The 18,760-nt window shown below is 36.0% G+C and overlaps 1 protein-coding gene across 3 annotated transcripts in view; it reads left to right on the top strand.

Moving 5' to 3' along the window:
- The window catches only part of SLCO1C1 (solute carrier organic anion transporter family member 1C1), an 80,811-nt gene that overhangs the window by 44,207 nt on the left and 17,844 nt on the right, over positions 1-18,760 (top strand). For all 3 annotated transcript variants that reach the window (XM_021092255.2, XM_084956626.1, XM_003126445.7), the window contains 2 exons: positions 14,875-15,070; positions 18,548-18,713. In XM_021092255.2, the coding sequence (XP_020947914.1) occupies positions 14,875-15,070; positions 18,548-18,713 (362 nt within the window). The remainder of the gene's footprint in view (positions 1-14,874; positions 15,071-18,547; positions 18,714-18,760) is intronic.

The following is an 18,760-nucleotide window of genomic DNA, read 5'->3' as shown; positions in this document are numbered from 1 at the left end:
CTCTGGTGTGTATTTGATCCCTGGCCTGGGAACTTCTATATGCCACAGGTATGGCCAAAAAAAAATTCATAAAATATTTAAATAATTGCTCTATTTATTTATCTCTCAAAGAGACCTCAGTCGGGGGGAGGGGAGGAGGAGGAAACAGTTGCACATATTTTAGGATATATAATTTTCCTATAACAGTCCTGGATAATGGGCACTTAGCAGATGCAATTTTTTTTTCTTTTTATGGTTGTATCTATGGTATATGAAATTTCCTAGGCCAAGGATTGAATCCAAGCTGCAGCTTTGGCACCACCATATCCTTTACCTCCATGGCACCAGGCCAGGGATGGAACTCATACCTCCACAATGACCGAAGCCACTGCAGTCAGATTTTTAACCCCACTGTGCCACAGTGGGAACTACAACAGATGCAATTCTGACTCTTTGGACTGTTTTTCCCCTAAATTCTAAATATTAAGGCTATAATAACTATTGAATTTTACTTTCAACATTGTTTGAAATTAATTTAATTGTATTATTTAATGGTTGACCTGAAGAAATATTTTAGGGTTTTTTAAACCCCATACCTCCATCCATGCTGATCAATGCTTTATACTGACTTTTAGAAGAGGAATGAAATCTTGAGATATTGTTTTTATTTTAACATTTCTTTTGTGTTTATTGAGATATAACTTACAAGCAATAGTTAAGTCTGCAGACCTTCACTGTATAGCTCAGCTGGATATAAATGTTTACACATATACACCAGTGTAGTGACCATTATCCAAAACATTTAGCGCCTTTCCATTCCTCAGAAGGCTCCCTCAAACCTTCTTCTACTCAGTGTTCTTCTCCAAGCTAATAACTATTCTGAATTCCACCATCGTAAATCAGTCTTACCAGTTTTGAACTTTATATAAATAGAATAAGTTATGCACCTTTCTGTAGCTAGCTTTTTTCCAATTGAGGTGAAATCTAGAAAATTCATTCATGTTATTGCCTGCAGCGGTGATTCTCATTCTGTGCAATATCTCATTACATGAATATACTCCCGTTTATTTTTTCATTTTCTTGCTAATGGACATTTGGATTGTTTATTGCTTTGGACTATTATAAATAATACTGTCTGAACATTCTACATGTACTTAGGTAGGCATGTACATTTGTCTTGGTTATATCCTAGAGTAGAATTGCTGGGTTCTAAGGAGTATGTATGTTTCCATCTGGTAGATATTGCTAAAAACATTTTATAAAAGAGTTGTGCTAATGTTTACTGTTATTGGAAGTATAGGTTGCTCCATATCCTTCTAATGTTTGGTATTGTCAGTCTTTTTTCATTGTAACCATTTTATGGGGTGTGATAGTCTCTTACTGTGGCTTAATTTGCATTTACTTGCTGCTAATGACGTTGAGCACTTTTCCTTATTAATCATTTCAATGTTATCTCTTGTTAATTCAGTTTGAGTTATTTGCCCATTTTTATTGGATTATCAATCTTTTATTGATTTGTAGGATTACTGTATATCTTTTTTGATACAAGTTCTTTATTGAATATAAGTTTGGGGATCACTTTCTCACAGATTTCAATTTGCCTTTTCACTCTACTTAATTTTAATTAAGTCTAGTTTTCAATCTTTTCCTTTTTCATTGTGCTATTTTGACTCTGTTTTAAGAAATCTTTGTCAAGCCACAATTATGAAAAAAATGTGTTCCTAATATTTCTTCTATAGATTGTTTTACCTTTCAGATTTGGTTTATAATCCATTTCAAGTTATTTTCTGTAATATGTGGAGGAGGTCAAGGTTCATTCATCAAAATGAAAAGACCATCTTTTCCCCATGATTTTGCAGTGAAGGGACACACCTTTAAATACATGTTTATTTTTCATTATTCAACATGGGCAAAATATGTAGAGAGACTTGAGGGCATTAGATTTTTCTCTCACTAGAATGATATTTTTTTTTAATTTACAAATTGAAAATCTTATTCTGTAAAGGAAAATCAGGGCAGTATTGGGGGGGTACTTAGAATAGAAATGAAATTACATTTAATCTTATTCCTTTATTAAGTGGATAAAAAATGAAATATATTTTGCCTATAAAATTGCTTTAAGGATAATTATCACAGATGGAAGAATGTGAGATTCTGAGAGATTCATTGGCCTGCCCAATATCATGCATATGTATCATACACCCATTTGATATATGATAACATGCATTGAGATATAGCCAGGAATACAATTACTTCCCTTGAGTTTCAGAGGTGTATTTCCTCACTGGGCATTATTATTTTGGAAAACTGACAGGAAGAACCTAATTAATAATTATCTTTTGAATGTAGCTGATTGATTTCTTTTAATCGATAACCCTACTCTGTATACCGAAATGGACTCTGAGATCCAAACAAACTCATCATCAGAATTTTTGGAGCCACACATCAAAAGTTGCCTAAAACTCTAATTCCTCATAGTTTCTGACATATTTATAGATAATTCAAGTACTTTTTGTGAGAGATAAGTAATAGTGTTTAATAACTTCATGTCAGTGTAACTAGGATACTTTTCTGAGTGCTGTGATTTTACATTATTAAGAATGGGATGGAAGAGAGTAAAGGGAGGGGGTAAATTATTCAACATCCCCAACAGTTTGATTATTTATAGAATGGTGAAAAGAAATGCTTCATTAGGTTAAAATAAAGATTAAATAAGACATAAAATGATTGTAAATGCACATAGCACTCATTCAAAAATGTTTTCTCCCTTACTTCACTTCCTTATTTTGTTTTCTCATTTTTTTCCTTTGGATTGTGGGATAATGACCATTTCTCTGATAAAATATGGGAGAAGTAGGCCTTCTCTACTCTCAGAGAAGGCATTTGATGTGTCATAGAGGATAAACAAATGTTCTTACAGTGTTCAAGGGCCAACTTATCCAATAACAGTTTATTTTACCACACATATTTTTATATGTTGGTCACATTCCTTCTAAAGTTTAGAAATGACATTTTCTCATGTTAATGTTGCAAATAAGATGAAAGAAAAACAAACAATAAAAAATTCCAATTCAGGAACTAGAAAGTACATGCTGAATTTTTCTAAGGGTATGGGCTTTTAAAAATTTTTCCATTGAAGAGAGGGACTAAGATAGCAAAGTAGTAGGAAGTGAAGCTCACCTCCTCCCACAAACACATCAAAAATACATCTACATGTGGAACAACACACAGAAAATTTATTGAATGCTGGCAAAAAGCCTTAGGATTCTGATAGTGCAAGAAAATCTCCATATAATCAGGTAGAACAAAAGAAAAAAGAGAAGAAACTGAGAAAGGAGCAGGGACAGGACCTGTGCCCCTAAGAGGGATCTGTGAAAGAAGAAAAGTTTATGCACGCTGCGAAGTCCCCTCACTTGTGGGGAAGATCATCTGGGATAGAGGACCTTCAACGTCTCACTGGAGAACACAGAAAGCAGTTTATAACAACTAAAATGGACACAGTCCTCCACATACAGTCAGGGCCATCACTCTGCATTCCCCAACCTGAGAAGCCTGCCAGTTTAAGCAGGGGCTGGGAGCTAAAACTCAAGATTTGGAGATCAGATTCAAGGAGATAATCGGGGCTGGTTGAGTAGGGAAAAAAACCTGGGGTCTGAGCATAGAAACAGCCTGAAGGGGCTAAAGTCTAGAATGCCACATTTGAGGGTATAAACTGAGGAAACTCAAACTGGCATAGAGGCCAGGTGCCACTGTCTAGGGGTGCAGGAGAGAAGGGGCAAAATCCAGCACTACAACCTGGTTTTATGCTAATGCTCTCAGGCAGCAGGACACTGGCTATACCAGCTCCAGGAGTGAGAGTGAGAGTGGCTACTGCCTGGCTTTAGGAGGGGTCAAGGGAGCAGCCAACACTACTACCAGCAGCAGGGAGGAGTTGCACAAGCTGAGGGGCTGTGGGAGCAGCAGCTGTCAGAGTCAGCCACTGGAATTTGTTGCAAGAGCTGCCTGACTCTGGGAGGGGTTTGTGGGAGCAGCCTCTGCCAGAACTAGCTACCAGAAGCAGTTGCAGGAACCACGTGGCAGTAGAAGGGGTCACAGGGACTGCCTGGCAGAGAAGGGACCATGGGATCAGCCATCACCTGGCATCATGAGCAATCACACAAACCACCTTCAATGAGGGGCCATAGGAGCAGGCACTGCCAGAGCCAGCCACTGGGAGCAGTTACAAGAGCTGCCTGACTCTGGGAGGTGTCACAGGGGCCACTACTTGGAACCTCTTCCTCAAGAAATAGTTCTATGAACCACTGCCACATTTTTTATAGACTCTTTAGAAGTCACCTAACTTCAGGAGAGGCAGTGAGCCACCATCAATCCTATCCTGTGCTCCAGATGCACATGAGCCACTGCCACTACCAAGAACTCCACGATGGGGTGACTGCCACTGCATCTACACCCCTGATATCAAGGGGACCACAAACATAGAAAGCTGGAGAATTTGAAACAACAGAGAAATATGTTTCAGACAAAGGAAGAAGATAAAAAAAAAACAGCCAAATGAAGAGGACATAGATAACTGACCTGAAAAATAATTGAGTGATGATAGTAAAGATAACCTAATATCTCACAAAAATAATGGAGGCACAGATTGAGAAATTACAGGAAATGTTTAACAAAGAGAAGATTTAAAGAACAAAGATGAATATAATATCCAAAATGAAAAATACACCAGAAGGAATCAATAGCAGGATAATGGAGGCAGAAGAATGAATAAGTGAGGTAGAAGACATAGTGGAAGTCACTGCCACAGAAAAGAATAAAGAAAAAATAAAAGAATTGAGGACAGTCTAGAGATCTCTGGGACAAAAATAAACATATCGACATTCATATCATAGAGATCCCAGAAGCAGAAAAGAGAAAGAAAGGGCCAAGAAAATATTTGAAGAGATTATAGCCAAAAACTTCTCTCTTATGGGAACGGAAACAGTCACTCAAGTTGAGGAAGCTTTATCCCACTTAGGATAAAGCCAAGAAGGAACATGCCAAGAGACATACTAACCAAACTGACAAAAATTAAATACAAAGAAAAAATATAAAAAGCAACAAGGGAAAAGCAACACATAACATACAAAGGAATTCCCTATAAGGTTATCAGCAGATTTTTTTTCAGCAGAATTCTCCAAGCCTGAAGAGAATGGCAAGATATATTTAGTATGATAATGAAGAAGAATCTAGAACCAAGAATACTCTACCCAGAAAAGATCTCACTCAGATAAAATGGAGAAATCAAAAGCTTTACAAAAAAGCAAAAGTTAAAGGATTCAGCATCACCAAACCAGCTTTGCAACAAATGCTAAAAGAGCTCTTCTAGGTTGAAAAGAAAAGGCCACAACCAGAAACAGGTAAATTACAAATGTGGAAACTCACCAGTAAATGCAAACACTAAAGGTAGTAAATAATCTGCACACAAATATGATATCAAAACTAGCAATTGTGAGGATCATACAAATGCAGGAAATTGAAAATGCATTTGAAATTAAGACCCCAGCAACTTAAAAACAATTTTACATATATATAGAATTCCCTAAGGGAGCCACAAAATTAAAAAGTACAATAGACACACAAATTAAAAAAAAAAATCCAAATGTAACACTAAAGATAGTCAGAAAATCACAAGAGAAAAAAAAGGATAGTAAGAAAAAAGCCCAACATTAACAAATTCAAAATGATTAAGAAAATGGCAGTAAGTACATATGTATCAATAATTACCTTAAATATAACTGGATTAAATGCTACAACCAAGAGGCATAAACTGGCTAAATGGATAAAAACATGACACCCCTATATGATGTCTACAAAAAACCCACTTCAGATTTAGGGACATATACAGACTGAAAGTGAAAGGATGAGAGAAGATATTCCATGCAAATAGAAAGCAAAAAAAGGTAGACTAGCAATATGCATATCGGACAAATTAGACTTTAAAATAAAGAATGTTACAATAGACAAGGAAGGATACTACATAATGATCAAGCAATCAATCCAAGAAGAAGCTATTATAATTGTAAATATATATGCATGCAAGATAGGAGCACATTATAAGGCTACTGCTAAAAGACATAAAAGGACAAATTGACAATAACGTAACAGTTGGATAATTTAACACCCCACTTACATCAATGAACAGATCCAAACAGAAAATAAATGTTAAAAAGATACAGGGCTTAAATTACACATTATATCAGACAGACTAAATTGGAACATACAGAACATTCTTCTGAAAACAGCAGAATACACACTTTCCTCAAGTGCACATGGAACATTCTCTAGGATAGATAACATCATAGGGCATGGATAAAGCCTTAAGAAACTTAAGAAAATTGAAATCATATCAAGCATTTTTTCTGACCACAATTCTGTGACACTAGAAATCAACTACAAGGAAAAAAAAAAAAAAAAAAAAAAACAGCAAAGAAAACAAACACATGGAGGCTAATACGCCATTGAACAACCAATGGATCAGAGTAAATATAAAAATTCCTAAAAACAATTGACACTGAAGACATGATGATCCAAAACGTATGTGACACAGCAAAAGCAGTTCTGAGAAGGAAGTTTACAGCAATAAATCTCATCTCAGGAAATAAGTCCCAAATAAACAACCTAACTTTAGACCTAAAGCAACTAAATAAAGAAAAACAAGCAAAACCAAAGTTATTAGAAAGTAAACAATCATAGAGATTAGAACAGAAATAATGAGATAGAAATAAACAATAAGAAGACAATGAAACTAAAACTTGGTTCTTTAAAAATATCAACAAAATTGATTAACCTTTAACAAGACTCATCAAGAAAACAAAGGGAGATGGCCAAATAAAATTAGAAATAAAAAAGGAAAAGTTGCAACAGACATCACAGAAATACAAAGTATCATGAGAAACTACTACAACTATATGGCAATAAAATGGACAACCTAGAAGAAATGGACAAATTCTTAGGATGGTATAATCTTCCAAGACTTAACCAGGAAAAAAACAGAAAAGATGAACAGACCAATCACAAGAACTGATATTGAAATTGTGATTTAGGGGAGTTCCCGTCGTGGCGCAGTGGTTAACGAATCTGACTAGGAACCATGAGGTTGCGGGTTCGGTCCCTGCCCTTGCTCAGTGGGTTAATGATCCGGCATTGCCGTGAGCTGTGGTGTAGGTTGCAGACGCGGCTCGGATCCCGCGTTGCTGTGGCTCTGGCGTAGGCCGGTGGCTACAGCTCCTATTCGACCCCTAGCCTGGGAACCTCCATATGCCACAGGAGTGGCCCAAGAAATAGCAAAAAGACAAAAAAAAAAAAAAAAAAAAAAAAGAAAAGAAATTGTGATTTAAAAACTTCCAAAACACAAAAGTTCAGGACAGCTGGCTTCAAAGATAAATTCTACCAAACATTTAGAGAAGAGCTATCACCTATCCTTCTGAAACTCTTCCAGAAAACTGCAGAGGAAGGAACACTCTCAAACTCAATCTATAAGGCCACCATCACCATGATACCAAAACCAGACAAAAATAGCACATACATACACATGCACACACAAATTATAGGCCATTATCACTGATGAACACAGATGCAAAAATTCTCAACAAAATACTTATAAATGGAATCCAACAATACATTAAAATGACCTATACTCTGAAAATTATAAGACGCTTATGAAGGAAATCAAAGATGACACAATTGGAAAAGATACACCGTGTCTTGGATTGAAAGAATAGATATTGTCAAAATGACTCTACTACCCAAGGAAATCTACAAATTCATTGCAATCCCTATTAAGTTACCAATGGCATTTTTCAAAGATCTAGAATTTTTTAATTTATATGGAAACAGAAAAGACCCTGAATAGCCAAAGCAATCTTGAGAAAGAGAAATGGAGCTGGAAGAATCAGGATCCTGGACTTTAGACTATACTACACAGCTACAGTTATCAAAACATCATGGCATTGCCACAAAAATATGAATATAGATCAGTGGAATAGCATAGAAAGCCCAGAAATAAATCCACCTACCTATAGTCAATTAATCTACAACAAAAGAGACAAGAATATACAACAGTGTAAGGACAATCTCTTCACTAAGTTGTGCTGGGAAAACATGAGATACATGTAAAAGAATGAAATGAGAACACTTCCTAACACCATACATAAAAATAAACTCAAAATGCATTAAAAACCCAAACAGAATACTAGATACTATAAAACTCTTAGAGGAAAACATAGGCAAGACACTCTTTGACATAAATCACAGCAATATCTTTTCAGTTACACCTCCTAGAGTAATGACAATAGAAACAAAAATAAACAAACAGGAACTAATTAAACTTAAAAGCTTTTGTACAGCAAAGGAAAGCATAGAAAAAATGAAAATACAACTCACAGAATGGGAGGAAATATTTGCAAATAAGACAACTTGGCAAGGGATTAATCTCCAGAATATACAAGCACCTTATACAGCTTTATATAAAAAAAAATCCAGTGAAAAAATTGTCACAAAATCTGAAAAGACATTTTTCCAAATAAAAAATACAGATGGCCAAAAAGCACATGAAAAATGCTCAAAAAATGCTCACTAATTATTAGAGAAGTGCAAATCAAAACTATGATGAGATATACCACCTTACACCAGCCAGAATGGCCATCATCAAAAAGTCTACAAACAATAAATGCTAGAGATAGTGCAGAGGAAAGGGAACCCACTTACACTGTTTGCAGGAATATAAATTGGTACAACCAATATAGAGAACAGTATAGAGGTTCCTTAAAAAAAAAAAAAAAAAACATAACTATTCTATGATCCAGCAACCCCAATCTCAGGCATCTATCCAGAGAAAACCATAATTCAAAAAGATACATGTACCCCAACATTCATTGCAGCACTATTCTCAATAGGAAAACATGGACGCAACCTAAATATCCATCATTAGAGGAACGGATAAAGAAGATACGTTACAAATATATAATCGAATATTACTTTTCAATAAAAAAGAACTAAATAATGTCATTTGCAGCAACATGGGTAGATCTAGAAATTATCACAGTAAGTGAAGTCAGACTGAGAAAGACAAATATTATATGAGATTCCTAATATGTGGAATATAATAAAAATGTACAAAACAGAAACAGACTCAAAGATTTAGAAACCAAACTCATGGCTACCAAAGGAGAAATGTGGTGGGGGAAGGATAAATTAGGGGTTTGGGATTAATGCATACACACTACTATACATAAAATAGATGAGTAACAAGGACATATTGTATAACAGGGAAATCTACTCAATGTTTTGTAATAACCCAGATAAGAAAATAATCTGAAAAGCAATGTATGTATGTATATATAATTGATTCACTTTTGCTATACACCTGAATCTAACACTACATTATAAGTCAACTATATTGCAATAAAACTACAAAAAATTCCATTGTAATTTGTACTAAAGTTTTTGAAAGAAGTTTGATTAGACAGATGAATCTTTCATTTAAGCTTCTCCCATCACTATGAATTTACATGGAAATGATCTTTCTTTTTTCTTAATTCATAGATTGCAGTTACTTAGTTATTTCGGCTTAATTTTTTTTGGCTCACCCACAGCTTATGGAAATTCCCTGGCCAGGGATTGAATCTGACCTACACTGCAGCTGTGGCGATGCTCGATCTTTAACCCATTGTGCCTGGTAGGGAACCAAACCCATGCCTCCACAGAGACCCAATTCATTGCAGTCAGATACTTAATCCACTGTGCCATGGTGGGAACTCCCAGGAAAATTTTTAATTAAATAAGATAGTAACTCATAGAGAAGATACGTTGATACTGGCTATTGTTGACGATGATTATCATTCTCAATGTTTGGAGCTTATTACACATACAAAGAAAAATTAAGAATTATTTGAGAAAAGATGATTATAATGGAAATCATTATTTTGTGGCTAAGCTAGCATAACAAATTTAGAATTTTATGATGATGTGTTCAAGAATTAAGTTACATTAAAAATTCATAAATAGATGTTCCTGTCTTGGCTTGGCTCTTAATGAACCTAACTAGTATCCATGAGGTCATGGGTTCAATCCCTGGCCTTGCTCAGTGGGTTAAGGATCCAGTGTTGCCATGAGCTGTGATGTAGGTCTCAGAGATAGCTCAGATCCTGCGTTGCTGTGGCATAGGCCCATGTTACAGCTCTGATTTGACCCCTAGTCCGGGAACTTCCATATGCTGTGGGTGCATCCCTAAAAGAAAAAAAAATCCATAAATAAATTGAAATGAATTGGGAGAGCTAACATAAATAACAGCTAATATTTCCATTTGTAATATTTAGATGGTCAACACTTTTAAAGCAACATATTTTATGGGGTGAGTGGAAAAAGTATGCAATGGAGTCAGAGTGAAATTTCTACCTCATTAAATGACTCAAGAATACCCAAGATGAAAGAAAAGAAGCTTTGGGAGGCAAGGACTACATCTCATCTGATTTTCAGGAACTTCAACATCAGATTGGCCCAGCATGGACAGCTTATAGATCTTAGCAAGCTTAGAAGGGAGAATCAAGTTGACAGTATATTTGTAAAGCACTACTAATCTTTGGGATCATGTTATAATTTAGTTATTTTGATATAGGAGAGTAAGATATCCTGGAGAAATGTTTTTTATGCACATTTTTACAGAAAGCAATCTGTGCAAGAAACACATGATTTGATGGTAAACACAGTTCTTGCCTTGAAGGTTTGGTTGGAAAGTCAAAGGTAGAACCAAATAAGCTAACAGGTAATTGTGCTCTTACAAGTACCAATGCTGCTACCTACAGGACCTGGCACAAGGGCCTCAGACTGAGAGTGGAAAAGGGATTCTGATGATCAAGCTATTCACCTTAGGATCAGATGCATCCCCTGGAGTCACCACATGGCTGGTGGAGGATATGATAATTGCTTTAAGTAGGGAAAGCTCAGAGTATTCTGGAAGGACAAACCTACTCTTGGAGTCATAAAGAATTTTCAGGAGAAGGGGATGATACCTAAGAACAAAAGCATAAGGAAGTGCTAAAAAATGAAAGTATGAGAATTGGGGTGGGGATTTGGAAGGACATGGGGTCAGATTCAGCAAATATCTTAAGTGGGAAGACCTAGGAGCAAGAGAACACATTAAATCCTCTGTAAGTTTCAAGACGGCACAAGTCTCTAAAAAGAGGCCAATCAGAAGAGGATATTCCTAATTTTGAAAATTCATACTGAGGGAGAAATGCCCCTCCCTCATTTTGATTTTGATTTTCAGGCTCTTCTAGACCAGATGGAGTGGTGGGAGGTCAGCAGAATTCAGCATTCTATATAGCTACAGGCTAAAGAGTGCCTTTTGTGCTATGATTTATTATGTCCCAGGTTTGATGGGTGCTTAACAAAATTAAATTTTAACCACATTCTCTGAAGTTTTCAGTTTAGTTTTCAGAAATTATTTTTTTCCCATAAATTGCTTTTTGAGGATAGAACTGAGAAAGAGAATAGAACTCTGTGCTTTTTTGTGTTATTCTCAGGTCTATAAGAAGGGATTCAAAGTCAAATACTAAGAATACTTGTGTAAAAATATGGGGCTTAGGAGTTCCCGTCGTGGCGCAGTGGTTAACGAATCTGACTAGGAACCATGAGGTTGCGGGTTCGGTCCCTGCCCTTGCTCAGTGGGTTAACGATCCGGCGTTGCCGTGAGCTATGGTGTAGGTTGCAGACGCGGCTCGGATCCCGCGTTGCTGTGGCTCTGGCGTAGGCCGGTGGCTACAGCTCTGATTCAACCCCTAGCCTGGGAACCTCCATATGCCGCGGAAGCGGCCCAAGAGATAGCAACAACAACAACAAAAGACAAAAGACAAAAAAAATAAATAAATAAATAAAAAAGCATTTATTGGAAAAAAAAAATATGGGGCTTAAATTAAATACATCAAATCCATGGCAGTTCCCGGGCTAGGAGCCTATGCCACAGCCACATGGGATCCAAGCCGCATTTGCAACCTACACCATAGCTTATGGCAATGCCGGATCATCAACCCACTGAGCGAAGCCAGGGATTGAACCCACATCCTACGGAGTCTAGTCAGATTCATTTCTTTTGTGCTGTAATGCTAACTCCTGCAGCACTTGTTAACTCCTGCAGCACTTGTTCTTGGGAAGGAAAATAGAACAGAGGGAGAATCAGTTTCCTGTATCTCCATAATTTGAAAAGTCAGGGAAAAAATGAGAAAATATTAGCAATTAATAACTTGGGTCATGAGAAGCCAGGTTCATTATATTATTTACTGTCTTCTCTTTCTCTTTTTATAATAATCTCTTCTGTTAAAATGCCATTGGTATTTTGATAGAGAATGCATTGAACCTATAGATTGCCTTGGGTCGTAAGGTCATTTTAACAATATTAATTCTATTATATGATCCAGCAATTCCACTCCTGAAAAAAATAAAACTCTAATTTGAAAGGCTACATGCACCCCAATGTTCATAGCAGTATTATTTACAACAACCAGGGTATGGAAGAAACCAACATTTCCATCAACAGATGAATGGGTAAAGAAGATGTGGTACATATATACAATGGAATACTACTCAGTTATAAGAATGAAATTTTGCCATTTGCAGCAACATGGATGGATTTGGAGCATTTTATGCTATATAACATAAGTCAGACAGAGAAAAAGAAATACTGCATATCACTTATATGTGGAACCTAAAAAAATGCAACAAACCAGTGAATAAAATAAAACAGCAACAGACTCACAGATATAGAGAACAAACTAGTGGTTACCAGCAGGAAGAGGGAGGGGGGAAGGGCAATGCAGGGGACTAAAAAAAGGGTTATTATGGAATTATCTGGAGTCATATGTGTGAAACTTTAGAAAATTATAAAGCGCCGTAGAATTTAAAGAATCTTTCATTCAATAAATAAATAAACTTTTAGGGATGATAATAATAACAATAATAACCTGGTGCCTCTTAGTTGATGTTTGGCTCTTCAGGGGCCCAATATACAATCTCTGCTACTTGCACATCCCCAAACTTCATTTCAGCTGAAGAAGCAAAAATTAACCTCTCTTCTTTTCGCTAATTTCATATACATGTCTTTTTAAGGAGGGTTGATTTATAATGTGATCATTTTAATAAGTTACTGAATGTATAGTCAAACCAAAAGAGATGAAGCAATATGCCCTTTTAAAAATCATCTATAAAATACATGGTGAAAATATTTTTAAAATAAAATGATGTAATAGCTAGTTAAGATTATTACATAGTTGATATTTTAGATCCTATGAAAGTTCAGAGGCTGGATATAGAATTCTAAAAAGAAAGAAAATAGCAAGAAGGAAGTTAGTTTGCATCTTATTATTAATTAGATGTCAGTGTTTTTAAGTTTTTAGTATGATCAAATTTAGTCAGAGTCAGGATGTTTACCGCAGAAGTTGCTAAGCTCATATTGAACCTTGCCTATTGGCTGAATTTTCTACAAAGTTCAGTACTTTTGAAAGAAACGTGTTATCTCAAAAACCTCAAGATAACATGGACATCAGTGATTGATGGGTACACAATATTAGAAACACTAATTCATAGAGAAGTTCTTTATTGTTGAGTGCCTGATTACCTTTCTCTACAGTTATTTCCAATTTCTCTGTAGAGAAAGGGCACCAAAAGGGCACCAAAAACCTTTCCTCGTGTCTCCTAACACAGAGGTGTTCCACTTCTCCCTACCCCAATATTTTCATCTTTGTAAATCTTGTAGATAGAAGTATTAATAATAACTTAATTGAATCAAAGTTTTTTGCCAGGTATTGTGCTAATAACTTTTCATGTCATTTAATCACCTCAATAACACTATTGTTAGCTTCATATTATATGAGAGGAGAAAGGTTTAGAGAAATTCAGAGAATTACTTGCAGTTGCACAGCTACTAAGTTGTAGAACTGAGATCCAAATCCATGCAGTTGAGCCTTTAGAGTCCAAGCTTTCAACCACTTTATTGGACCTTTTCCTAGAATTGCTTTTAAGCCACATTTATTTGACTATCAGTGAGATTGCACATCTATTTATAAAGAATACTGTCTCTTCAATCCTTTGAAGGAGAGGCTGTTTGACATATTGACTGAAAACATGGAACTTGACATTGAACTTCCTGGATACAAATCTAGCTTTACCACTTACTAACCACAATATGAACAAATTGGTCTCTAAAATGAGGATATAATATGCCTATTTATGAAGTTTGTGGTGAAGAGTAGATGTAATAATTTATCAAATGCTTAGCTGAGTACTTGGTACATTGTAAACAAATAACAAGTAAGAAAGTTGTCTAATAATATATCATTGTTTTAAATTGTTAGAAAGGATAACACACTAAAAGGCTAAGAGGCTGGGACAATAAAAGCAAATTCTGTTTGGGCCGGAAAATAGAACTAAGACTTTTTAAATTCTCTACAATCCATGTGCCTATTCTTTTTTTAAAATTACTTAGTGAATTTTATTACATTTATAGGTGTACAATGATATTCACACACAACCTTTTAATAACATCATAGTCACCTAAGAGCTACCTGATTGTACCTGATAATCTTGGGATTGGACCAGAAAGACATTGATTCAATGAGTTATTTGGTGTTTATTGATTTCAAACCCTGTGCTAGACATTGTGAGAGGCAGAACTGTGTCTGTCAGCTGTGATCACTAATCTCAACCCTAGATGATAGTGACTGAATATTTCTATTATCTAAATTGACCAAGTAGTTTAATATGTTAGAAACTATTACATAGTTTTATACTATCCCTTAGAAAACTTGTGTGAGCTCAGATTTCTTTTAGAGATTCACAAAATGATACATTTTTCTTTTTCCTCAGGGCTCATCAACATACCTGCAGTGGCTCTTGGAATATTCTCTGGGGGGATAGTTATGAAAAAATTCAAAATTGGTGTGTGTGGAGCCTCAAAACTCTATTTGGGATCATCTGTCCTTGGGTACCTCCTATTCCTTTCTCTGTTTGCACTGGGCTGTGAAAATTCTGATGTTGCAGGACTAACTGTCACCTACCAAGGGTATGTTCACTCATTAAGTAATCTGAAGAGATTGCCTTGTTTAAGCAAATCAATTTTGGTAGAGTTTTGAAATAAACTAATTTAACTGTAAAGCAACATAACTATGAAAATTATTATTTTATTGTAGAACAGTGGACAATGCTTATGACATAGAAGCTGTTATTGTCATCAAATTCTGTCATCTCCCTTGAATTTGAGTATGTGATAGAAATATTTTTATTTTTATTTTATTTTTTTTGTCTTTTTGCCATTTCTTCAGCCACTCCTGCGGCATATGGAGGCTCCCTGGCTAGGGGTTGAATCAGAGCTGTAGCCACCAGCCTACGTCACAGCCACAGAAACACGGGGATCAGAGCTATGTCTGCAATCTACACCACAGCTCACGGAAACGCTGTATCCCTAAACCACTGAGCAAGGCCAGGGATCGAACCCACAACCTCAAGCTTCCTTCCGTGCTTATCTGTCTTGTATTCATGTTCTATTACTTTCATTAACCTGGTTCCTAGTCGGATTCGTTAACCACTGCGCCACGACGGGAACTCCGAGAAATACTTTTAAAATGCTAAATCCACATCTTACTTTATGGGAGAGCAAGCTGATAGTGGAAAATAAAGACCTCGAATTTTACCTCTACCCATTCTTGGTGAAGTGACAGTGTATGGGTTGTTTAATCTAATCCAACCTCAATTTTCCTATGTTAAAAAATAGAAATAACTGTCTTTTAAGGTTTTCTAAGGCATATGTAAGATAAGATACATGAAAATGATTGGTAGTTACTGGCACAGAATAGATGTGCCACACATGGAAACAACTGTATACTTTAGTTTGATATATGTATAACCAAAATGGTCTCTATGCTACACTCTCCAGTCTATGCTACTCAAATCAAAGGAAAGTCCTGGAGAGAATGGCCATCACTCAACCCAGTGACCCACATGCCATATCTCTTTAGCTCTTTGCAGCTGATCCCAAGAATATTTACTGATGCTTTCAGACCTATGCCATGCTGTATGAGATGGATGATTAGATTTTTTAGTTTTCAGAGTCTAAAGTTTGTATCTTACAGAAATTACTTTGCTTTTCCCCTTCAAGAGCCCTTGTATCCCTCTACCTCTGAATATGATTTCCCAAAGGCAGCTCTCTTCATCCTTCTGCCTAGCTCTACATCATTTGTTTAAAAAAACTATTGAGCTGCTACCGGTTGCCAGGCCAACCTCCATAATAGTATCTGCCTAACTGCCTGTGGCCTAAACTCCTAACATTACATTCTATTTCCTAACGGTTCACACTGCTTGCTCTGCAGCTTCCTTCTGTGCTTATCTGTCTTGTATTCGTGTTCTATTACTTTCATTAACCTGGTTTCTCCTGCTGTTAAGTGAACATCAATTATACCTTTTGCCATCTAAAATATCCAGGAAAATTAGTGACTGCACAATTAATATACCATTGTTTCTGGGAGTTATCACAGCAATATTAGACTTAAAGGGGGTTGGTAACATTACCTTGGTAACAGTGAGAAATGTAGATTAAGAATGTTAAGCTGTAAACAGAAATTTCAAGAGAGAGTACAAGTTTGAGCCATCTTTCACTATCCACATGGTAGCTGGACAGTGATAAAGTACTTCATATTTTGCAATTTTGAAAACAACCTTAGCTTTTATTATCTCATTTCTATTTTCAGATGCCTTTATGAGGTATGTTTTGTCATCTTTGTTTAAGTAGAACTGAGTTTAGAAAAGTCAATTAGCTTCTTCAAAGTATAATAATATTCTTTCTATGGCATTATGCCATCTGTAAGCCAAAAGCAAATATATAAATGAACAGAAAAAATATTGAGATTTACATTAAAAGTGTACTCAGTAACAAGAGCAATATTTTAAACAAATAAAAAATGATATATTCATTGAGTACTAGCCCTTAAAAGCAGTCACCTTGAAAGCCTATCATTGCAGTAATGCTATCATTGCTTTAAACTCCTCTTTTGAAATTGCCTTCCATATTTTTTAGAATATTCTCAACAATGGCAAAGATTTGACTTTTAAAAGTAGCTTTGTCATTGGAAACAAAGAAATGAGAATAAACATTCTGGGAGTTCCTGTCATGGCTCAGTGGTTAATGAACCCAACTAGCATCCATGAGGTTGCAGATTCAATCCCTGGCCTCACTCAGTGCGTTAAGGATCTGGTGTTGCCCTGAGCTGTGGTGTAGATCGCAGATGCAGCTCCAATCCAGTGTTGCTGTGGCTCTGGCATAGGCTGGCAACTACAGCTCCGATTCAACCTCTAACCTGGGAACCTCCATATGCTGCCAGTGTGGCCCCTAAAGACAAAAAAAAAAAAAAAAAAAAAAAAAAAGAGAGAGAGAAAGAATAAACATTCTGACATATTTGTTCAAACTCATAATTAAAATTTTAAATAACAACTCCACCATAAACACATCCTTCATAAAACATATGTGCAATGAATTTCTTCAACATTGTCCTAAGGGATAATTTTAACCTACCTTCAATAATATAAATGTATTAGATTTATAAAATACAACATGCTTTCTAGGGGTTATCCAGAGTTTCTTTGTCTGTCAAGACATTCAACAGGAACAGTATAGATGAGTTTGAGATATAGTAATGGAAGAAACCTTTCTTCTACAGTGATGATAATAAGTCTGATGCAAGATAAGAATTTAGAATCCAGAGACCTGAAAGGGTTCTAATTCTGGGTTTGTCACTACTAAACATTGTGAATTTGAGCAAATCATCTACCTACTTTCGACCTGACTTTCCTGGTCTGATCAATGATAAGTTGGCCTAGATCACCCCCACAATTCTTTCAGCTTTAACTTTCTATGTTCTCAGTCCTACAGTATCCATAGTGGCCTGATTCTGGGTTTTCACAGACATGTATTTATACTTTGAGACACTACAAAAGTCTCAGTTAAAAATGAATGCCTTAGGGAAGAGAATAAGATGAAGTAGTCCTAGATGATTTCCCAGGATGCCTAGCTAAATACGCTTTCATTCTGTTAGTTCTGCTGGAAGACTTCTCAGAGGTCTTTTGTTTTCACATTAGAGGTGATCAAAACCATAGCAGTTCTATGAGGTGAAATATTATAGTAAGAGTGATGTCATAAGTTACTTTTCAAGTTTATTTTTCTACCTTGTTAGCCATTTTCCTATATCTTTGCATAGAAATATATTGGAAGATTCTAGAGTCAGCAGATGTTAGTAAAAGCCATCAGCCAAGAACTGGATATCACATGGAGTGGTAAACCTCTAAAGATAACTTGCAAGAAATAGCTAAGAGTGGATTCACATTTAATGATCATAAGCTGGCATTTCTGATCGTTCTGATGTCAACTGTATCCGTGCAAAACAAACTTTGCTGGCAGTGCCATTTATATTGCTCAAGAACTTGATTTTTGAAGATATGAGGGTGCTGCCTACTAAGAGGTAATATTTTATACCATTACATTTCTTTTCAGAACCAAACCTGTCTCTTATCATGAACGAGCTCTCTTTTCAGATTGCAACTCAAGATGCAAATGTTCAGAGACAAAATGGGAACCAATGTGTGGTGAAAATGGAATCACATATGTAACAGCTTGTCTTGCTGGTTGTCAAACATCCACTGGGAGTGGAAAGACCACTGTAAGAACTCCTTTCTAAAGTGTCTACTCATGGGGCCTGTGACAATG

The sequence above is a fragment of the Sus scrofa genome, chromosome 5, assembly GCF_054392235.1.
Source record: "Sus scrofa isolate SSC_HxYL_T2T_F1_AM1 chromosome 5, Sscrofa_HxYL_maternal_Yorkshire_Landrace_v2.0, whole genome shotgun sequence".
Lineage (NCBI taxonomy): Eukaryota > Metazoa > Chordata > Mammalia > Artiodactyla > Suidae > Sus > Sus scrofa.
This window is presented reverse-complemented; position numbering and strand designations above follow the sequence as displayed.